The sequence below is a fragment of the Macaca mulatta genome, chromosome 1, assembly GCF_049350105.2.
Source record: "Macaca mulatta isolate MMU2019108-1 chromosome 1, T2T-MMU8v2.0, whole genome shotgun sequence".
Classification (NCBI taxonomy): domain Eukaryota; kingdom Metazoa; phylum Chordata; class Mammalia; order Primates; family Cercopithecidae; genus Macaca; species Macaca mulatta.
Genome location: NC_133406.1, coordinates 105791104 through 105814365, shown reverse-complemented (window position 1 = coordinate 105814365; position 23262 = coordinate 105791104). Strand labels below are relative to the sequence as shown.

Here is a 23262-nt window from a genome sequence, read left to right as displayed (position 1 = left end):
TCCACACCTAGGAAAACGAAGGGAGAAGACTAGAGGACCTTTAAATGCTCCCACCTCTAAGAGTCTGTACAACTTATTTAACTTGGGTTTCAGTTTCTTTACCTGTAAAAAGGGTACACTGCTGCCTATTTCACATAGCTGTTTTTGAGTCTCCAGTACAATAAGGAATTCAGGCTGGGCTCAGTGGCTCACGCTGTAATCCCAGCACTTTGGGAGGCTGAGGCGGGTGAATCACCTGAGGTCAGGAGTTTGAGATCAGCTTGGCCAACAGGTGAAACCCCGTCTCTACTAAAAATACAAAAATTAACTGAGCGTGGTGGCAGGCGCCTGTAATCCCAGCTACTCGGGAGGCTGAGGTGAGAGAATTGCTTGAACCTGGGAGTCGGAGGTTGCAGTGAGCCAAGATCGTGCCACTGCACTCCAGCCTGGGCAACAAAGTAAGACTTCATCTCAAAAAAAAAAAAAAATGGAATTTAAAACACTTTGCAAACTAAGGCACTGGCCATGCTCGAAAGGGTTCTTAGCTCCACTCTCCCACCTGGGGACTCTCAGAGATGGCCAAAGGCCTTGTGGAAGCCAATTCTTTTCCTATCCCTCCCAGCTACAGGCATCCTAAGTCCTCCCCTACTTGGGACTACCAGAAGGATGATACCAAGACAGAGAGTATGTGACTCAGAGCTTACACAGTTCAAGGGGCAAGACAGGAACCAGACAGAACAAGTTTTGTCTGTTTATTTAAAAACAGAATATCATTTTATGTACAAATATGCACATATTTACATACAATGTACATATTAGGATCTTAGATCTTCAGGCTCCACATTCAAAGTCCTAGGCTGGCTGGGGAATGAAGGATGGGAGCCTTTCCTTTATGCCAGAAATCCAGCAGATTTCAGACTAAGAAGAGTTTGGGTACTAAATCTAGGTATTCTGGCTGAGTGTATCTGGGTGTGCCAGCTAAAAATAAACCTCATGGAACTCCAGCCCCCACCCAGAGAAACATCCAGAAGAGCCTTGAATTAGTGATCCAACACCCAGAGGGAAAGGCGACATTCTCACCCCTAGCACCTCCTTCACCTCACCTGAACTCCTACTCTCTCAGTCTGTAATCACTGCTCTCTCTCTCTCCCCAACACCACCATTGAACAGGAGCCCTTGTCACCAAGTCCAAGCAACTCCCCAAGGTATCACAAACAACTGTGGATGCAACTTTACTTTACCCAGTAACCACTAGGCTCACATCCCTAATTCCAGACTCCACCAGCTCTCAGGTGCCCTCCCAAGGGGTTGTCTGCATGAAGATGCCTTGGAAGGAGCCCCTTTCACAATCACAGGAATTAACCCCCTGGTGTTGGGGGGGCCTCACTTTAAGCAATCCCAGTAGTAAGCATTGGATAAATCTAAAGCCTTTCTTTAATTTTTCTTCTCTTAGTAAAGGATTCAAAGCAGGCACAGTGGTATACACCTAAAGTCCCAGCTACTAGGGAGGCTGAGGCAGGAGGATTGCTTGAGCCCAGGAGTTCAAGGCCAGCCTGAGCAACATAGTGATACCCCATCTCTAAAAAATAAAAATAAAAATAAAAATAAAAATAAATAAAAAATACAACTAATGGAAAGGGCAAGAAAAAAAAAGAAAAAAATTAAAAATGATTCGGAGCAGTATTCCTGCAAGAAGCTCCCGGCGCATGTTTATTTACAGAAAATATGTACATGCAGCAGGCCCAGAGGCCACCAGAGGGCAGAGGGCTTCTGTAACAGTTCAAGCCTCTGGCTGCCCCCGGGACTGGCTGCTTCACACTTGCCCCCATGGCTCCCAAGTGGTAGGAGACAGGTTCCCTCACACCGGAGGCAGATTTCAGGTCCAGCTATGCCCGCACACCTGGGTCTGATCCACAGTCTCCACCTCTCACCTCCAACCTCTGCATCATTAATACTGCTCTGGGGTCTGAGAAAATACCTGCTTTTTCAGGCAGAGGTCACACACAGCCACACGACACACATGCCAAACCCTGACAGTGTTGCCCACGCAACCACTCAAATCCTGTGGCACATACACCATAGTTCACTTGACTCTGATATGATAGCACAATATACACCACGGACACAGTCACCCCTCCACACACACACAGTCAGTGAACACTCACACAGGCACACATGCACACACACAGTGACCTGCATGCATTTTGGGAGAGATTCAATCAGTGGAGCCCTCCCGATGAACAGAAGGGTTGGAGGTAAAGGTCGAGCAGTCAGTGGGATGGGGAGCATCTTCTGCAAGAAATGGGGGTGTTTAAGGAAGCCCCCAAGATGAGCTAAAATCTCCCATGTCAACAGAAGGAGCCAGGCCTAGGGAAGGGAGGCAGGCCTGGGTCAGACCAGGTGTCCCCGCCCATTGATGTAGATGCCATTGCCTGTGGGCTTGGCCCGTAGGGTCCCATTCTCCTGAACAAAATGGTTCATGGCCTGTTTGATGCCTTCATCCTGATCTTCCTCCTCCTCGGTCCGCCCAGAGCCTGGAGACAGCAGTTCAGTCTGTGTTTCGATCTCCCTCACCGTGGTCAGCGTGGAGTAACTGCGGCCCTCAGGCTCTTCACTCTGGAGACCAAGGGCAGAGGGCAAGTCAGGAACCAAAGCAGGGTGGCTGGACATGCTGGGGCACAGCTGGGGCACACCTGGGTCATGGTGGGATCAGAGGCCAGGCACAAGCAGGGGTAACGGTTGCCTCAGAAGCATAGGGGCCCAGAGATCGGGGACCAGGAACAAGTGTTAGGCATGGGGAGGGGGAGACGGGAGAACAAAGATGTAGCAGAGATGCGGTGCTGGGCTGCATGAGCCAGGGCTAAGGCGAGAGGGACTGGTAAGTGGGCTGCTGACGCACCATATCTGGGACCAGGACAGGGGCCCGAGGAGAGTGGTGGGGACACCGGTGGGGCCGGGGGCCTCACCATCACAGAGCAGCTACTGTTGTCCTTGAGACTATCAGGGTGGCCCTCGGCTCTCAGCCCTACACTCTCCTCCGGCTGCAGGGCCCAGACATGGGGGAGTTAGAACAGGGCTCAGCCTCCTCCCCTCAGCCTCTTCCCCTCTTGTCCTCCACCAGCCTCCTCCCTACTCACCTGTCCCCCAACCCAACAGGTCCATTCTCTTGGAAACAAACATCCTCATTTCCCCACTGCCACCCCAAACCCACCCTGGAAGCAGAACTGATGGTGGCTTCCCAGAGAAGGCCCTAGGCCAATGCTGAAGGGAGCCTTCTGGAGCAGCCCTAGCAGACCCAAAGCAACTACACCCTCTCAACTCTACCCTAGCCAGCCCCAGCTGTGAGTCAGTGGCTGACCCAGCAGAGAGCTGTGCGCCTGGTCTGCAGAGAGGCCCAGGCACAAGCAGACCCCAATGTGACCACACTCCTGCATGCATGCACCCGGCCTTGGCACACACCTGGCTCCTGGGGTCCGTGTGATGGGAATGCAGCCTCCGGATGGAGTTCTCCCTGGTCAGGGTCAGCTCCTCCTCACTGGGAAAGACACACCCTTGTCAGGAGCTGAGGGTAGCGGCAGCCTTCCAAGGTGAGCCTATCCTGGCTGAGCCTAGTGAGATAGGCCTGGAGGGTGTGGGTGCCGTGCTGGCCCTGCAAGTGTGAGTGTGTGGCTGCAGATGGCAGTGCAGCTGAAGAGCGTGTGTGTGCTGTGTGCGTGTGCATACTTGGCGACACCCAGGCACATGGATCTGACCCTCACTAAGGTGGAAGGATTGAGTGCTCCATCTGTGCTCCAGACCCTTAGCTCCTCCTCAGCCCTAGAAAGACCCTGCCCACCTCTAGTCTGAAACTCCTCAGTTTTCAGGCCACCCAGTCTCCTCGGTCCTGGCCCACCTCCTGCTATCCTCTTCTTTGTTCTCAGCTTAGTTCTACCCACCCAGGAGTGCCCAGTACTCACTATTTCTGGGTCATCTGCTGGGCCTTGCGCCGATGGTATCGGGACATGAGCACCACCACCACCACCAGAAGGCAGAACAAGAGTGCGGCGATCACACCCACCACCACCACCGAGGCTGACACTAGGTCCACCTGCTTCCCAGAGTCTTCCTGGGGGTCTGCTGGAGACAGGCCACTGTCTGAGGTGGAAGCCTGCAGCCACAACCCACCCCAGACCTCACAGCTCCCCTACAAAACATCTAAAACCACACCTCAGTTTGACTCTCTGCAAAAGACACACGGTCCAGCCCCCACTGAATAAACACTTGCCCAATTCACTGTCTCTGTCTTGCTTCCCGCTGCCCCCACCAAGCCCTTGGCCCAGGTCCCTTGTTTCTTCTGCCCCGGTGCTTACCAAGAACATCCACAGTGACCTGAGAATCCCTCGAGGAGAACTCATTGCTGACATGGCAGACGTAGATGCCACTGTGCTCAGTGGTCAGTGGGGGAAAGCCCAAAGTGTCCCCATCCACTCGTACCCCACTGGGCAGAGGCCCATCCAGCCTGGAAGACAGGGAAGCTGAAGGGTGCCAGCCCGGAAGGGCTGAAGCCACCATCACCCAACGTGTCCAGACAGCTCTCCACCCTCCACCCCCATGACGTCACCCAGAGCCGCCGGCTGTTCCCACGGTGTCCCTCCCTCCACCAGGCAGGTCTAGGCAGAAGTCCTTTCTCCCTGCTGCCCAGCCTGACCTGGGCACCCCCTACACACACCCGGGGAAGATCCACACGTGTGCCATCCCACATGCTTCCACAGGCATCACGTCATCCAACACTGGGTACCAGGTACACATGTTATAAAGTCCACCCAACAGGACACTCCACTCCTAGCTGGGTGTAGAGGTAATTGGAAAATGTGACTGCCTGCTCCAACACCCGTGATGTTGCATGGCAGGATACATGAACATAGCCCCAGGCACAAGGCCACATGCATCGTTCATATGCTTACATGTGAGAACATGCCCGTCATGGGCTCACACGCATGTGTACCCAACCTCTCCCTGACTCTCTAGATATTTCAGACCTTGGAAAAAGGCCAAGGATGCCTTGAGGGAACTGGAGGTAGTGGGTGTTTTCGAGGTGCTGGCAATATTGTGGTGGTTATAGGAGTGTTGGCTTAACAACTGCAAAAAGACACAGCTGTCTTGTGCACTTTATGCATTCACATAAATATGCAAAATATTAATATCGAAATATTGTGTTATATTTCACAATTTAAAAGTTAGACAAGGCCAGGCATGGTGGCTCACGCCTATAATCCCAGCACTTTGGGAGGCTGAGGCGGGCGGATTACCTGAGGTCAGGAGTTCAAGACCAGTGTGGTCAACATGGTGAAACCCCGACTCTACTAGAAATACAAAAAACTAGCTGGGCATGCTGACGCACACCTGTAATCCCAGCTACTCAGGAGGCTGAGGTAGGAGAACCACGTGAACCCAGGAGGTGGAGGTTGCAGTGAGCCGAGATCGCGCCACTGCACTCCAGCCTGGCAACAGAGCGAGACTCTCTCAAAACAAAAATAAAATAAAAGACAAAAAATGTAAGGGCTTGGCCGGGCGCGGTGGCTCGAGCCTGTAATCCCAGCACTTTGGGAGGCCGAGACGGGCGGATCACGAGGTCAGGAGATCGAGACCATCCTGGCTAACACGGTGAAACCCCGTCTCTACTAAAAATACAAGAAAATTAGCTGGGCGAGGTGGCGGGCGCCTGTAGTCCCAGCTACTCGGGAGGCTGAGGCAGGAGAATGGCGTGAACCCGGGGAGGCGGAGCTTGCAGTGAGCCGAGATCGCGCCACTGCACTCCAGCCTGGGGCACAGAGCAAGACTCCGTCTCAAAAAAAAAAAAAAAAATTTAAGGGCTTATCCATTTATTCCCTACTAATGACCATGTATCTTAGATTCCCTGGGCAAGCCAATAATATATGGTGACCATGCATATTCTTGTACAATGAGTATAATAATACAAGAGATGTGAACACATACCCCAACTTATTTGGGGGCTCAGAATATATTGTCCCATCCCATAGTGAGTATACCCTGGCCCTGAGAGGGCAGGAACCTAGTCTCAAGTTAGGCCTTCCCCAGGCTCGGGCCCTTACCGTGTCCAGTTGTATGAGGGAGGGGGCTGCCCTTCACTCAAGCACTTGAGCATAGCTCCTTCTCTGCCAACGTGCCACAGATCTTGGTCTTCAAGGCCCCTCACAGAGGCCTCAGCAAGGACTGGAATGGGAGGTGGGAGGAGAAGGAATGGGAATGATGCCTTTGATCATGTGGTACCTCAAAGGGCTCTGCCCCCACCCCACCCTGCCTGAAATACCCTCCCTTGCCCTTCTCCATCCTACTCATCTGCTGCCAAACCTAGCTCAGCCCCACCCTGCTGACAGCTCCTGGCCACACTGTTCCCTCCCCTCTCTAAGCTCAGAGAGTCTATATTGGTTTACCTGTACAATGAGGCCATAAGTCCCTCAAGGTAGTGATCCATCACACATTTTCTGGATGTCCTGTGTTGCCTAGCATAGTGCTAGTCACAGAACAGGTGCTGAATAAATGTTGCCTGATTCTTCAAAAGTGTAACAATCCTACTAGTTCGTTCATTTCTTCAACAAACATTTGTTGAGGACCTACTTTGAGCCAAATGCTAAAAACAGTCTTATCCCCTCCAGAAGCTTGAAATCTAACACTGGGAAAATAGTATCTACCATTTACCAAGCGCCTTCAATGCGCTAAGCACTGTGTGAGTTGCTCTGCGTTCATAATTTCGAATTCCCGTCAAAACCGTCTAAAGTTGGTATGAGTTATAAATAATTATACTCATTGCTGATAAAGAAAATGAAGCCTAACACAACTGAATAACAGCTGGTAAGTAGAACTAGGGCTTGTCTAAGTTTATCTGTTTCCAAATCCTAAACTAATATTTTAGAAAGTGTTTTCAATTCCATATTTATAGTTGATTCTCCCAACAACCCCGTGAAGCAGGGCAATCTCCTTTCTAAAGATAAGGACACAGAAGCTCAGAGAGGTCTATCCTCTGGGATCGGGCTCCAGGTCTTCCACATTTGGACTAGTGCTCTCTTACACACTGTAGCCTCCAGGACCCAGGTTGACCAGCCCGGCCTGGCTCAGGGACCTATGGCGTCCCACCAATCTGCTCAGAACCCCTTGGGCCTCCCTATCCAAGCATCCAAGTACTTACAGGACACGTGGAGGATGTGGGTGATCCTTTGGTCCTGTAGCAAGCCAGGATGGGACACCACACAAGTCAGTGGCTGCCCATTCATGCTGCGGCTAGGCACCAGGTGGAACTCTGAGGTGACAGCGGCAGAGCGGGAGTGCTTGAAGGAACGGCTGGACGTTGTGCCTTTGACCTCTGTGTCCCAGGTCACGCTGGGGGCTGGGCTGCCCTCAGCTGTGCAGGAGGCCGCCAGGGTCAGGCCCTGGCCCTCTTCTAGTGCTGGCCCAGGATTCAGTGAGGGCAGGGGAGGCACTGAAAATGGGGAAAGGCAGGGGTCACAGGTCTGCACAACCCCTGTTAGGAGGCCCCCACTCATCGCATTTCAGTCTTGTGCAAGTACAAACTTTCAGGCCCCCGGGCCGGGCACGGTGGCTCACACCTGTAATCCCAGCACTTTGGGAGGCCGAGGCAGGCGGATCACGAGGTCAGGAGTTCGAGACCAGCCTGGCCAATATGGTGAAACCCTGTCTCTACTAAAAATATAAAAAATTGGCCGGGTAGGCCGGGCGCGGTGGCTCAAGCCTGTAATCCTAGCACTTTGGGAGGCCGAGACGGGCAGATCACAAGGTCAGCAGATCGAGACCATCCTGGTTAACACGGTGAAACCCTGTCTCTACTAAAAAATACAAAAAACTAGCCGGGCGAGGTGGCAGGCGCCTGTAGTCCCAGCTACTCGGGAGGCTGAGCCAGGAGAATGGCGTAAACCCGGGAGGCGGAGCTTGCAGTGAGCTGAGATCTGGCCACTGCACTCCAGCCTGGGCGACAGAGCTAGACTCCGTCTCAAAAAAAAAAAAAAAAAATTGGCCGGGCGTTGTGGCGGGTGCCTGTTATCCCAGCTACTCGAGAGGCTGAGGCAGGAGAATCGCTTGAACACGGGAGGTGGAGGTTCCAGTGAGCCGAGATCATGCCACTGCACTCCAGCTTGGGCGACAGAGTGAGACTCCGCCTCAAAAAAACAACAAAAAATACCACAAAACAAGTTTCAGGTCCCCTTTCCTTCTCTTACTTCATGGAGACACAGATGAATGGTAGAAATTGAGGTGACTTTGTATCCTTCCCTACTGTGTGAATTTTTTACAATGAACATAGGTCATTTTAAAAAATAAAAATAATGAAGTAATTAAAAAACTAACCAGATATCATCTACATAATAATAATAACCACCTCCTAGTAAGCACTTACTATGTGTCAACTATTATGCTAAATATTTTATAAATGTTATCTCAAATTCTGTCAACAAACAGTGAGTTAGGTATTATTATCTCTATTTTCCAGATGAGGAAACCAAAGCACAAGGAAGTTAAGTGACTGTCCCAAGTCATCAGCTATTAGGTGACAAAGCCTAGATTTACACTTGGTTTTTTTTTTTACTCCAAGGCTGATGTTATTAACTTATATGTGAATAAAGGGGAACTATAAAAACCTTTATTGTATTTATTTATTTATTTATATTTATTTATTTACTTTTGAGACTGAGTCTCCCTCTACCGCCCAGGCTGGAGTGCAATTCCACAATCTCAGCTCACTGCAATCTCCGCCTCCTGGGTTCAAGTGATTCTCCACCTCAGCCTCCTGAGTAGCTGGGATTACAGGCACGAGCCACCACGCCTGGCTAGTTTTTGTATTTTTAGTAGAGATGGGGTTTCATCATGTTGGCCAGGCTGGTCTCGAACTCCTGACCTCAGGTGATCTGCCCACCTCAGCCTCCCAAAGTGCTGGGATTACAGTGTGTGAGTCACCTCACCCAGCAAAAAAACCTTTATTTTTATCTTCAAAATATTAACACAGAATGGAAAAGACTTGACCATAAGTCCAGAGTTGACCACAAGTGCCCGCAATATAAAGTGATGATTTAAAAAGTGATTGTGACCAGGCGCGGTGGCTCACGCCTGTAATCCCAGCACCTTGGGAGGCCAAGACAAGCGAATCACGAGGTAAGGATATCGAGACCATCCTGGTTTACACGATGAAACCTCGTCTCTACTAAAAATACAAAAAAAATTAGCTGGTCGTGGTGGCGGCGCCTGTAGTCCCAGCTACTTGGGAGGCCGAGGCAGGAGAATGGCGTGAACCCGGGAGGCAGAGCTTGCAGTGAGCCGAGATCGCGCCACTGCACTCCAGCCTGGGCGGCAGAGCGAGACTTCGTCCGAAAAAAATTAAATTAAATTAAATTAAAAATTTTAAAAAGTGATTGTGATCTCAGACCACATTCACTGAAGGTCCATATCAAGGAAGGTATTAGCCCCACTGGCCGCGTATGGCCACACCATAGCTGGGCCTGTGTCCACACTCAGGACCCACATTGTAAAAAAAAAAAAAAAAAAAAAAAAAAAAAAAAAAAAAAAAAAAAACATGGAGCACAGGATGGTGAGAGAGGCTTTGAAACTGTCTTTGGTGGAACTGTGTCAGGAACCAGTAAGTTTAGCTTGGAGAAGAGTAGATTTGGGTGGGGCATGACAAAGGGCCTCTGCTTTTGGAAAGGTTGTTGTGCAGAAAAGAGAATAAACCGTGCCATATTGCCACAGGGCAAAAGTAACAGAGGGAGTTTCATGTCGTCGGAAGGAAGAACTTCCTAATAAATGGAATCTTCCCCAGCTTTTGGGGTTACTTGGAGAGAATTTCTGGATTGGGTACAAGGATAGCTAGCTGGATGAAGCTCCCTCACCTGAACAGGACCCTACATTTTATTCCTGTTCTACTTCTGCCCCATTCATCTCTGCAATTCCAATCTCTGCTTACCCCTGCATCCACAGCAGCTCAGACCATCCCCAGAGAGCCCCACTTACCCAGCACTCGCAGCCGCAGCCGCGCCTGGAAGCTGCCGGCGGGGAAGGTGCTAACCCGGCACTCGTACTCGCCCTCGTCCGCCTGCACTGCGTTGCGCAGGAGCACCGAGCCGTCCAGGGGATTGCGTGGAGGCGGCGGCTGCTCCACGCGGCCCTCGTAAGCCGGGCTCACATGAAGCCCGTATTTGGAGTGCAGTAGCGCTAGTTCCTGGGCGCCTTCGCCCGCGTCCGCCCGAGCCCATGCCACTTGCCCCACTTGCTCGCCGGAGTCCCCTCTGTAGAAGCAGGGCAATTTTGCGTCCTGGCCCAGCACCACAGTTACCACGTCTGAGGTCTCCAGCTCACCCGCGGGGCACCGGCCTGCAGGGGGCAGACAGGGACAACCACGATTAAGGGTGCTGCCAGAGCTGGGGGAACGCATTCATAATGATAATGATAGCAAAGGTGGCCGGAACTCCTGAAGCATTTTGTGCTTGCAAAGCACATTCAGTTCATTACCTTATTAAATCTACAAAACATTCCCAAGAGGTAGGTGTTATTATCACCATTTAACAGATGAGGAAACTGAGACCCAGAGAGAGGAAGTGGCTTGCCTAAGGCCACACAGACGATTTATGGAAGACTCACACCCTCTTGCAGCCTAGGATTGTATCCTGAGCAGTTGCAAGGTGGGAGGTTGTAACAGAACAGGAGACCCAGCCTCTGCCCTCAGGGAGCTCACAGTCATCAGGGAGGTGGAATTCATGCACAAAGAAACAGGGAAAGCCATGAACAAACTTTCAGAGGAGGTTCAACCCACCAACCAGGAAAAAGTGGATAGTTTCAGAAAGTGTGGCCGGGAGCCACGGCAAGAATCCAAAACTGTTGGTGTCTGGAATGGGTCACATAGGGTAGGAAGGGTCTAATTCAGTAGGCCCTTTGGAACATTCTTTTCATGGCTTGAAGATGAGAGACCTGGATTCCCATAGCTCAGGAAGTGTTCCATGTGGGAGGAAAGGCATGAACCAAGGCTCAGAGGCAGGAATGAGCAAGCCACTAAAGACAGAAAGGGCCCAGGTCAGAGGCCCAGAGAGATGAGATCAGAGCAGGCACACAGCAACGGGGTCAGAATTGTAAGCCAGAATCAGAGGACAAGGGACAAAGGGCTAGGACAAAGGGCTAGTATTCTGCATATTAATGAAATCCTCAGGAATTCTGGAATCAGAACTATCCATCACGTTACCTTATCTGCAAGTAAGGATCCACTCCTTGCTCTCATGGGACTTGAGGTCTGCTCAGGAGCAAGAGATACATATGGAGACACATATGGAAACATGTGATGATGGTTTCTGATTTAGTGCTCAGGGGTGTGTTATAGGCCAACTGTGGGATGGGGCAATCACTATGGGACTGAATCATTTGGGAGGGCCCCATGCATGAGTTGGGTAGGATTAGGAGGCAGAGAGGCCTAGAAAGGCATACAAAGTCAGGGACCACGGTGAGCAAACACCAAGGAGATGGAGAAGGTGGCTTGTTCAGGAAGCAAAGAGGAGAGGACTCAGCCTAATACAGGGTGTGTGTGTTGAGCAGGAGTGGAAAATATGGTTGGGGCAGGGTGGGGCCAAATCACCGGGGAACTTCCATACGAGCAAAGGAATTCAGACTTGGTCAAGAGGAAATGGGGAGTCACTGAAGGTTCCTTAGCAAGGGAGTGCCATGAGCAAGTGGTGAGGGGCAGTCACTGAAGGCTGCAGCTGCAGCCTGGGCGCAGTAGTGCTAGGAGGGGATAGGAGGGGACAGTTCCAGGGGGAGATTTGACAGGGATTTGGTCACTGACCAGAAAGAAAGATGAAGGAGAGGAAAGACTCAAAGACAGCTCCTAAATTTCTAGGATGAGTAACTTATGAGGGAGACAGGGCCTGAGGATGTTCATTGTTGGGAAGAAATAAATTTGGAGTCATGGAATCAAAAGTGAAATATGGGGATTGGGGCCTGGGAGCAGAGCAAAGGAACATGCTGGGATGGCAAGAGCTCCTTGCTTTGGAATGCATGCCCCAGCAATCCCCAACAGTGTGTTGTCCCTGCCTCTGCCCAGCAAGCCACACACCTTGTTGTTCCTCACCTCTGCTCACACAATACCCCCTGCCTGGAATGCCCTCCTCCCTATGTCTGGTAGCGCCTACTCATCATTTAAGACTCTGCTTAGGCATCATTTCCTCCAGGAGTCCTCCCTCCTCCCACCCCCACCTCAGGCAGCATTAGGTGCCCTTCCTCTGTTCTCCTCATCACCCTGCTTTCACTCCTGTCACAGCACTTTATCCCTGTTTTCTGGGCCTCACGTCACATATGGAACCATTGTTTCTGATTTAGTGCTCAGTGGTATGTGGGTTCCATCAACATTTATTGACCGACTGAATGAATGAACAGGTGAATTAATAAATGAGAGAGACAGAAGAAAAGTGTAGAATGAGGAGGAACAGGCTGGGCAGAGTGGCTCACACCTTTAATCCCAGCACTTTGGGAAGCCGAGGCAGGCAGATCACCCAAGCTCAGGAGTTTGAGACCAGCCTGGCCAACATGGTGAAACCCCATCTCTACTAAAAATACAAAAATTAGCCGGGCGTGGTGGTGGGCGCCTGTAGTCCCAGCTACTCGGGAGGCTGAGGCAGGAGAATTGGTGAACCCAGCAGGTGGAAGTTGCAGTGAGCTAATCATTCCACTGCACTCCAGCTTGGGCAACAAAGTGAGATGCTGTACCAAAAAAAAAGAAAAAGATAAAAAACAAGAATGAGGAGGAACAAGCATTGGGCTGGCCAGGGAGGAACACTACATGGTAACCCTGGGGCGGAGGCAGGATAGGCTGGGCTAGCTAGCTAATTGGGTTCACTGGCAAAGGGAGCACCTCCAGACTGGACAGAGGAAAAAAATAGGAATGGAAGGAGGCAGGCATGAAGGGAGGAAATGAAGCTCCACTAGAATGGATCAGAGGGTTTTAGTGAGGCAGCACATAGAGCACAGGAAGGGGTTCCTGTGGCGCTGCTACCAGGAGAGGGAAGAAGGATGCTGTTGGGTGCTAAGAGGTCCCAGATGGGACAGGATAGACCTGCAGGGCCAGATACCAGGGCCCTGACCTGCCTAAGCTAATGTTGGTCCCACCCAGCCCAGCCTGGGAGTCCAGCTAACCACCCGCACCCATCCCAGGCTTCTTCTCCTCCTGGCACTGGAAAGAACAGGGCTGCCAAGGAAGGGCTGCGAGTGAGCTTGGGTAGGGATCTCCAGCACAACATATCCTCTGCTTCAAACGCTGTTGTCTGTGAAGGTCACAGGGATCCCAAGACCTGCCCCACTGGGATACTCAAACCTTTCTAAAGGCTATTTCTGAAACAACATCAGATGGCATATTTTCCAACCCTATTCCTATACTAGTCAACCACCTGCTGCCTCCCCACCACTAATCACCTATATTTCCCTAGGAAAATACAATACCTTCTTAGGGTACAGCAGGCATTAGATATCCAGCGCATGCCTGAATCTCAATCCTCCATGTTCTCACCTGTGAGTCGATGATCCCCACCCCTAGGGGACAAACTGAAGCTTCTCAGACCGAGGAACCCAGTAAAACAGGAAATTCCTTTCTGGGTATCTCCCACAGATCCTCATTGTTCTAAATCCACTATTTAGTAGGAACATCTCAGCCTGAGGCAACACCCTCCTCCAGTTGCATACCCCTCTACCACCCTAGGGTACAAGAGAAGAGAAAATAGAATTTGAGCCCTAGAATCCCTGTCCTTGGCTAAACAGACCCAGGAGTCCAGGCTTCCAGGCCAGGGCAGGCCAGGACTGCCTCCTCCTTCTCTCCTCCACCCAGTGTCAGCCTGGCGTCAGCATAATGATGTCATCAGACCAAAGGAGACACATTGCCTGCCTGGTGAGGTCACCTTGCGGGCAGGTGATAGCCAGGCCAGGCCAAGCCCACAGACCCTTCTGTTGCAAATTGTTTGCTGAGGCTGGTGGACTGGGGCTGGTTGGACACTCCTCCCTCTGACCCTCCCATCCCTCCTCCCTGGAGCACCAGGACGCTGGTCAGGAGCCTTGGTGACTCAGAAGCTGCTGCACAGCAGCAAGCCTAGCCACAGCCACCACCACCTTGCGCAAGGGAGAGAACAGGCCCAACTGGCCAGACGGGATCCCTGCCCTTGGCCTCCCCCACCCTGGCCAGGCCCCCACGGGCCTCTTTGGAGCCCAGCCCTTTGTGTACCCCGCCCGCTCCCAGACAGGCCCTCCGTTCCAGGTTTGGGCTGGCTGTTCCCCACCCTATGCCTGGGTCTCAACTTTCCTTTCTATGTGAGCCTGGCCTCTGATCTCAGGAAGGGAAACTGAGGCTGGCACTTGCTGATACCCAGCCATCAAGAGCATCTTTAAGGAAGTAGGTTTTCTTTATGAGGGGCCTTTCTCCATCAGGATCCCCTGCTGGGACTTACAGGTGTGAATGTAGGGGTACTAGAGATGGGTGTCTGAGAAGGAGGGAGTAGGTATGAGTTTTTTTGTATATGGGAGCTGTGGCTGAGGGCCTGGTCTGTCTTAGTGCTGGTTCAAAAGCATGTGAGGCTATCTCCTTGCATAAACTGGTGGGTGTTTGGCACATATATGTGTTCATGTCTTATCTTAGGGGCATATATGTACTTACTTGTCTGTGTCCAGAGGGAAGAGCTATGTACCGGTATGTGTGAACGTGTGTGCACACACGATTCCGTGTGCGTGTCACACCCTCTGTATGCATGGAGTGCATTCTTGTCTCGCGGAACTCTGCACACATAGTAAATATTTTGCTGTCGGTTTATCTTGGCTTCCGCATGTCTCTCTGTCTCAGCTGCCCTTGGTCAGTGGTATGTAGCTCTGAGCCTTTGCCTCTGCATCCTGCCTGGAATGTCACCCCCAGCATCCCTCCCCATCTCACCCCAAGACTTGAGGACAGATTCATCTCAGGCTCAAGGTGGAAGTGCCTAGAGATGAGGTCACTGTCCCTCCAGGTGATGGGAACTTGCCATTAAGGACTCCCCAGCAGAACAAAACAAACGTTCCCTTTCCCCTTGCTCCTCAGGTTCCTACTAAAAGGACTCCCACATTTCTCACCACTACCCCCAGCCACTCCCCTGGGTCCCTCAGCAGCTCTGGCCCCCGAAGGAGGCCTCTCCCTGGAAATCTCTGTCAGGGTTCTGCTGCTGCCACTACCAGAAAAACCAGCTCTGGTTCCAGACCTGGGTAAGGGTTGTCTGGTGTGGGTTTGTAGGGAGTGAGGGGAATCCTGCCTGGGGCTAGGGGGAGGGGTCCAGGCTGTCTAGGGTCTCATGCTCCTTTGTTAACTCCTGCCTCCCCTTACAGCAACAACCTCCACCCGAGAGCTGGAGTATGTGGGTGAGTTTAGGGTGAGAAAGGACCTGGGAGGGATGCACCGAAACTCCCCAGACAGGACAGGTGACACAAACAACCCAGCAAACCCCTTTCCATCCACTCTTTTCCCCATAACCTTGGCTTTGGAGTGCTAAGGAACTTTAAAAGCCAGAAGATTCCCTCTCCACCTTCATTCGCCTCCCTCACTTACCCCCCATTGTTCTAAGCCCCCCAGCTTAGTGAGAGCTTCCCAGCCTGGGCAGAACGCCCACCCACAGATTAGTGTCTGGGGAGGGGGGCCACACAATCACAAAGGGAGATGAGAACAATGGGGAGGACAGGCCTTGAGGCAGCCCCGGCTCTGGCCCAGACACAGCTCCCAGCACAGATAAGTCCCCTAAACCCCCCGGAGCCAGAGTCTGAGCCTGGCTGAGTCACCACAACAGCCACACTGTGGGTGGGAGACCCAGGATTCAGCTTCTCCCAAACTCCTGAGATCCTAACCCCTGCTCCACACTGCCCCTCCACCCACCATGGCTTGCTCTGCCCCGTCCCAAATCACAGCCTCAACTCCAGCTCTCAGGACACACCAGATTTAGAGGGAAGGGGGTGGGGGTGGCCAGAAAACTATGAGAAAATCTCCCGAGGCCAGAGGCTGCCTGTTCCAGTGAAAGAGTGACCTCAGCCACCTTCTCCACAGCCTTCGTTCAGGAGGCATGGCAGATGCCTCCTCAGTTCTGAACTTCACCTCTTCTTTTTTTTTTTTTTTTTGACACAAAGTCTCACTCTGTCACCCAGGCTGGAGTGTAGTGGTGTGAGTGTAGTGGTGTGATCACGGCTCACTGCAACGTCAGTCTCCTTGGATTCTGGCAATCCTCCCAAGTAGCTGGGACCACAGGTACACCACCATGCCTGGCTAACTTTTGTATTTTTTGTAGAGACGGAGTTTCGCCAGTTGCCCAGGCTGGTCTCAAACTGCTGGGCTCAAGGGATTCACCTGCTTTTGGCCTCCCAAAGTGCTGGGATTACAGGCGTGAGCCACCACGCCTGGCCCCCTCCTCATTTTAGATTCTCCTCCCAAATTTAGACCCTAGATGCCTCTACTCCCTTCCCTTCTGGCTTCATTCCACATATCACCTCCATCGCTTCTCTCTGCCTAGACTTCGGTCAGAGCAAGGGCAAATTTTTGGAGGCCAGAACATCCAATCATTCTCTTCTCACTGGGTTTGTGCCCCAAAGTAGCTAATCCCCATTCACTTTGCCTAGAGAACCCCCAGATCCTGAGGCTCTGGTCCACCTGATGGAATCATGAACTCTAATGTCCTCATCACCATCTCTGTAGCTAGGGTCTCCTTGGCCCAGCCTCCTTAAACACTAGGGTGGGAACAAGGTCACTGAGGTCACAGGGCTTCCCTGGGATTCTCCCAGTTCTCACCACCTCCCTTGCTGGCTTTCCCAGGTTTGGGTAGGTCCTACAGGAAAGGGCCTGCCCCCCTCTGTAAACAGGAGTAGAAAAGTAAGGATGGGCCCCTCCCTTTTGAGGAAACTAACCTGAGACAGAAAGCTGATCCTAACCCCCAGAAGGCAGACCTCAGAATGCAGAGCACCACCACTCACCCTCTGGTCCTGCAGGGCTCCTGAACCCAGACAAAGAGCTAGGGACTAGGATCCTAATGGGGGAAGGGGTGTCTCATGGATTTGGGTCCCTCAGCCCCAGGGCAAGAGATGGGGGAGGGAGAAGGGAGGAGACCTCACCCGGAAACTCAACCCATTAAGGAGAGACAAAGAGCTGTGGTGCTGAGGCGCCTCCCAAGCCTGGGCTCCTTTCCCTGTCAGGGGTGGGGCAGGGCCCTGGGGCTCAGAGCTCTAATGGCCCAGGATTTGGGTGGGGGGTGAATTTGCAGTAGGGCCAGGAAGGCAGTATTCTGGGGAAAGGTACGCTGGTACCCTCTGAGAGATGGGACCAGAACCCCTTTCCTCCTCCTATCTCCACAACTAGATCCAGTGACCTTTCCAACACCGCAGCACCCCACTTCAACCAGGGCTGGAACATCACAGAGTCATCGTATTTGAGCTGGAAGGTCAGTAGAGATGATCTGGTCCTAGCTCTTGGTCTACTGAAGTCTGGTTTCATCGCTGCCCAAGGTTACCAAATAGATTAATAGCGGAAACGGGATCTGGACCCAAGACTCCTGACTTCCCAGTCCAAGGATTTTTTTCAGAGACATGAAACATTCCAGATTCCTGGGGGCCATTTAAGAGAGTCTATATACAGAAGAGCCAGAATGGGGGTGGTAGTGGAGGTAGGACCATCTGATCCTCAGGCTAGTAGTCTCCAGCCCCCAGAGCAACCTCAGCTCTGTGCAGCGGAGTGCAGCGGAGTGGCCTCCTACCAGCTACCAGCTTCCTGGGGCAATCTGGAGCCAAGCTTCCTCCCTTACTGTCAGGGATTGCATGAGGTCTAACTAGAAGGGGGTCTCCTTTCCCCTTCCCTGGGCTTCTCTTAGTAAGAACAGTTTTGCCATCATGGAAAAGGAAGACAAAAACCATGTGATGCAGTCACCATTGCATCTCCAGCATCTAGTATCCAGGCTGTATCCAGTGTGCATTCAAATGTACTATTCTTCAATGAACTTAGAATCACAACACCAAGACACTAACCCTTGTCATACTCCTAACACTGAGCAGAGATAATCAGGGATTCCAGACATAGTGACCTGGCCTGGGGGGCTGGGAGGGAGCATGAAAGGGAAGGACTACACTGGCTCTTCTGGGGGCACTGCTGGAAGCTGGGGTTGGGAGAGAGGGATTGGCTCCTCAGTTCAGAGTCAAAGGAAAGAGATTGTGTGTGTGTGTGTGTGTGTGTGCGCGCGCGCGTGTGTGTGTGTGTTAACTCCTAACATTGAGTTATCTTGAAGATCTCACTTGCCTATCTCTCTCAGTTTTTTCATCTGTAAAATGAGAGAGTTGGAGTGGTAATCTCTTTGATCTCTTCCAAGTCCTGAGATGGCATGACTCCACTCTTTAGGTGTGGGTAGATCCCACAGGAAAGTGACTGCTGGTTCCCCGACTCCAGCAACTAGGCTCCACCTTTTTGGCCTAAACAAGTTGAGAAGGATTATCTGGAAAATGGGAATTAAAACACAGGTGGTAGGGGACTGTGAGGAGATGGCAGGGGTAGGAGCTGAGTATCCTACGACTGGAGGCTGAGCCATGACCTATTATAAAATCAGAGTGGGGGCAGCCCATACCTCCACCAATCCACACATCTAGGCCTTATTCCCCTCCTCAAAGCTTCGGCTGGAGATGGAGGTGGGGGAATCACTGCCGGATCTTGCTGGGCAACAGAGGCTCCCTTGCTACTGCTCCTGGGCCCGAGAATCAAACTGTCCTATCCAGATCAGCCCCCATCTTTTGAAGGAGAAAGATTTCTGTTACTCATTACCCTAGGAACAGCCTATGGAATCCCACTGAGTCTCACTGTGCACACACACGCACACACACTCTCCTCTACTCTGAAGATTATACATTCCTATAATTCATATTTGTTGTATATACATTAGACAGACAGGAGGTGAGGAGTAATACAAGGCATCTAGTAAAGAAAATGGGGGAACAGGAGATGAACAAAAGGGGACCACATCCTATCTAGATGGTTCCCTATCTTAGACCCCCACCCATCTAAACCCCCTTATTACCACCCTGGCACCTAATACTGCGTCCAGGGAAAGGGAGGGGTAAGAGTGACAGGCATTCTCAGTTCTCCTATAGTCCCCAACAGGTGACCCCGTCCTGGTGCTCTAGAACATCATGGAGAGAAGAGAAGGAAACAGAAATCCCCCATCCACTCTGTGGGCATCAGGCTTCCAGCACCCTGATGACTGCCGAAACCAGCTGAGCCCTGAGTCAGCCCCAGTTCCAGGCAGCTGTTCTAGAGCCCAGGGGGTAGGCCAAGGCACCTCCAGGAAACCCTGGGGTGAAAAGAATCCTCACAAGTCCCATCTCCCTGCCCACCTGCACTGGGTCTCTATTCCCCAAGACAGCTCAGGCCTAGGCAAGGCTTTGGCAGAGGTGTCAGGGATCCCAGACATAGTGACCTGGCCTGGGGGCTGGGAGGAAACACGAAGGGGAAGGGCTATACTGGCTTTTCTGGGGGCACTGCTGGAAGCTGGGGGTGGGAGAGAGAGACTGGCTCCTCAGTTCAGAGTCAAAGGAAGGAGAATGTGTGTGTGCATGCATGTGTCTATGTGTTTGTGCATGTGTGTCAGTGCCGGGTTGGGCTCAGAAGCAAGTGTCCTGATGGTTCAAGCAAGTCCTACCTGTAAACGATGCCAGCAGTAGCAGCAGCAGCAGCCAGGCCTCAGGCCCCCACATCTCGGCTCCCAGGGACAGGGGCATGGTTGAAAGGCAGACTGCCCAGCGTTTCTGAAGTTCCACTGAGATCTCCCTGGGAGCCAGCTGCAGACGAATAAGGAACTGACCCAGAAGGCAGGAAGCTGCAGAGTTCTTGCCTCTCGTACTTGGGTCTGTACTGGGGGACCCAGCCCCGGCCCCGTTCTACCCACCCAGCCGTAGCTACCCCCAAGAAGCCGTGATCCGGAGCTCCGAGCTCCCCCAGAGCTGCTTCCCACGCTGTGGCCAACAACGACGGCAGAAACCTGGGAACCTGCTCAGCAGGTCAGAACAGGTGCGTCTCTGGGGGCTGGGCCTGGCACGGAGACTCAGCAGCCACCGCCCCCACGGCCTGGGCTAGCTAATGGGCGCCAGGGAGGGAGGGAAGAAGGAAAGGACCTGGGTGGGGGCAGTGGGGTCCCATCCTCAGCTCCAGGCTTTACCTGCGAGTATGTGGAAGGGGCTGTGAAGGGAGAGGCAAGGGCGGGGGCTAAGGGAGGCCCAGGGTACCAGGGCAGGCCAGGATGAACAGGGGCAAGGCCCTTGTGGGTAGAAAGGAACCCAAGCGTCCCACACCCCAGCTAGCCTTGCTACCTCCTGGGGGCCTTGACAAGTTCCCGGATCTCCCGGAGGGTCTCAGCTTTGGAGCCACAGAATCAGAGAAGGCCGGAACTGAGGAGGAAGGAGTCTGTCAGTGCTGGGCTGTATACTTCATTCTTCAGATGAGAAAACCAAGGCCCAGAGAAGGGGAGGGACTTGCCAGAGGACACACAACTTAGTCTCGTGGTTTGCTCAGACACCTCTATCCCTGAGGTAGGGAAGTAGTTCAAAGACCCCTGATAAATAACTTACGTAACTCCTCTAATCCCAACTCCATATGGGAGAAGCCAAGGAAGTGGCCAAGGAATTAGCCCTAGGGGTTCCTGGCTTCCCTATCAGGGCCCTCTCTCAGCTTCAACATCTTGTTACCTGGCCAGGTAACAAGCGCAGCAGCACAACTTGAATGGAGAGAGGTTCCTCTCTAGGCTCTCCATGGTCATTTTACCCAGTGTATTCCTACGTCATTAGACAAGACCACATGTCTGGACTTTGCAAGGACAATCTTAATTTCAACGAGTCCTGTATTCCTATAAGTACACTCATCCTTGTCAGACCACATGTTTCCATTCTGAATGCATAAAAAGTGACCGCCAAGTTACACAAAACCTTACTGGCCTCCCTGGGATAGCCAGAGGAAGAGGCCATATTCTGCGCTCACTGAAAATTTAGTGAAGGGGAGAGGCAAGATCACTTGCAGACTAGGGCTAAAACAAAAACCAGGTAAATATAGAGATAGATGTGGGAGAAGAAAAAAAAATAGGTTAAAGTTTTGCAATAGGACCCTTCCATCTGGAGGAGGCAGAGAGGAGGAATAAAGAAGCCGTAAGGAAGAGTTTTTCTATGTAGATTTTCTACCACACCATCCCCACCAACTCTACCTGTCAAACTCTTATTCATCTTTCAAAGCTGACCTCAAATGCCACATCTTCGTGAAGCCTTCTCTGCTCCTCCCACCCCAAATTAATCTTTCTTCTATTCTTCCTCAGCCTTTACTAGTCCTTTTATTATAGCTTATGTGCTCATAATTTGTGCACATCTTATCTCCTTAACTAAATTGTAAGCTTCAAGTCAAAAAAACATTGATTGAGGCCTGCTGTGTGCCAGGTATTCAGTATTAAATTGTGGGACAGGGCAAGAGTTGTAGCCTGTGAACTCCTTGAAAGTTGGGCTTATTTTATAATCTTGTCTCAGTCTTCCATGCTAGGACAGGCCACAGCATTTCATGGGAACTGACTACATTTTGGTGGAGGCATGAATTTCTGAATAAATGAGTTGTCCAGATGGAAAGGGTGGTGAAGTAGGATCAGTAAAGCAGAGATCCCGACTAGCTGTGAGTTACTGTCCTGAACTGGGGTTGTGACCTGTACTTTACTCCTGTCACTGGACTATGACCCCAACTCTGGCTCTAGATCCCAACTGTCAGCAATGACCACGGCAGTGACCTCTTCTTCAGGGGCTATTTCCTGCAGGTCAGAGGCTCTTACAGGCCAGGCCAGATGCCAGAATTCCCCAGTTTCTCTCTGCCTCCAACCCCTTCCCCTCTTCAGGTCCCCACCTGTGCCAGGGGAACAGCCCCACCCAGATGCTGCTTTGAGATCCACTGTGGCAGGGGTGGAGTAGGGCCAGCGGGAATGGGAGGGGGAGCATCCTGTGTTATAATTATAATTATCACACCTTGGATCCTATCGCATGCTTTCGGAGGAGCTGCTTTCCTTCCCACGGATTCACCCCTCCAGGTACAGGAAGCCACAAGAGAAACTGAGGCACAGGAGTGGAAAAGCAGTTAGTTCACAAGATGGGTATCCAATCTCCTTCAGCCTGTCCATTCAGGGTATACCCCTGTGAAAGTGCTACCAGTCAGGATGTCTCTGAACCCCTGGTTAGGCCCCTTAATCACTCACCCTGAACTCTAGCTATACAGAGCATGGAAGGGAGGCAGAACTGTCCAGAGGTGGAGTTAGGGTATGGCTATATTCATTTTTTCATGGGTATGTTTGGGTCCCAGTAAACACCAGATGCAGCCTTGAAGTAGGCTAAGGGTACCACAGGGCCTAAGAGGGAGTACTAGAGTCTAGCAGCCCACTCCAGGCCTTTGACGGAGGTAGGGATCTCTCTCTCTCCTCATTTCACAAATATCTATCTCAAGTCCCACTGTCTCCTCCCTCCCCTCAGCCCTGTATGTCTCACAAGGGCCATGCTCTCAGAGAATATGCCCTCAAACTTAGGTCTCTCTTACCCTCTCCTAGCATGAAGGCTGGGGAAGGCATATTCTAGGATTGAGGCTGGAAGGAAATATTGGATGAGGAAGATTTTCAAGACCAATGCCTGGTATCCTGGTTCGGTTCTCCCTTCCATATTGAATTCTCATTCCCCACATGCCTCACTCCTACCCTCTTCCTACCCATATTGTGGACCCTAAGAATGAGAACAATTCAAGCCATGATAGTGTCTTTATCATGTACACGCCTGCACCCATGCCTTCCTTCAACAGACATTAAGTGAGTACCACTATGTGTCAGGCTCAAGGGAGGAGACCAAGACACATAACACATAGTCCCTGCCCTCAAGGAGCCCTCAATCGGGAGAGTCAGACACAGAAACAACTGTAATATGCTATATCCCACCATCATGTGCTCCCTACGTATCTCTGTACGTGTACATGCTATGCACATATGTGGAACTGTCTCTGTGTGCACAGCAGTGGATGTTCTTCATGATCTGCATGCATCCAAGCGTCCACTTATACCTGTCTCTGTCCCCATGACAGGCTGCACGCCTCAGCCAAACCGGTTGGAGTGGGTTGTGCTGAAATTTTTGTTTGTGTCAATGGGACTTGAGGTGACTCAGGGAGGGACAAGGATGGGTGGGGTGGTGTGGGGGAGAAGAATAGTGAGAGTGAGGGTCAGATTG

At 51.7% G+C, this 23262-nt stretch overlaps 1 protein-coding gene across 4 annotated transcripts; it reads right to left on the bottom strand.

Annotated features, from left to right (window-relative positions):
• Window positions 1–718: 718 nt before the first annotated feature.
• NECTIN4 (nectin cell adhesion molecule 4) lies at window positions 719–20051 on the bottom strand. 4 transcript variants are annotated; one of them, XM_015113733.3, is made up of 9 exons: window positions 19680–20051; window positions 9991–10350; window positions 7166–7456; window positions 6072–6192; window positions 4329–4477; window positions 3936–4092; window positions 3439–3514; window positions 2946–3020; window positions 719–2595 (listed from the first exon to the last, which is right to left on the bottom strand). In XM_015113733.3, the coding sequence occupies exons 1-9, from the start codon at window positions 19756–19758 to the stop codon at window positions 2371–2373; spliced, it is 1533 nt and encodes a 510-aa protein (XP_014969219.2). In that variant the 5' UTR covers window positions 19759–20051; the 3' UTR covers window positions 719–2370. The 4 variants fall into 4 exon arrangements, with proteins under 4 accessions (XP_014969219.2, XP_077795965.1, XP_014969227.2 ...); XM_077939839.1 differs by having other exon boundaries at window positions 3936–4095; window positions 19680–20026; XM_015113741.3 differs by lacking the exon at window positions 2946–3020.
• Window positions 20052–23262: the final 3211 nt, after the last annotated feature.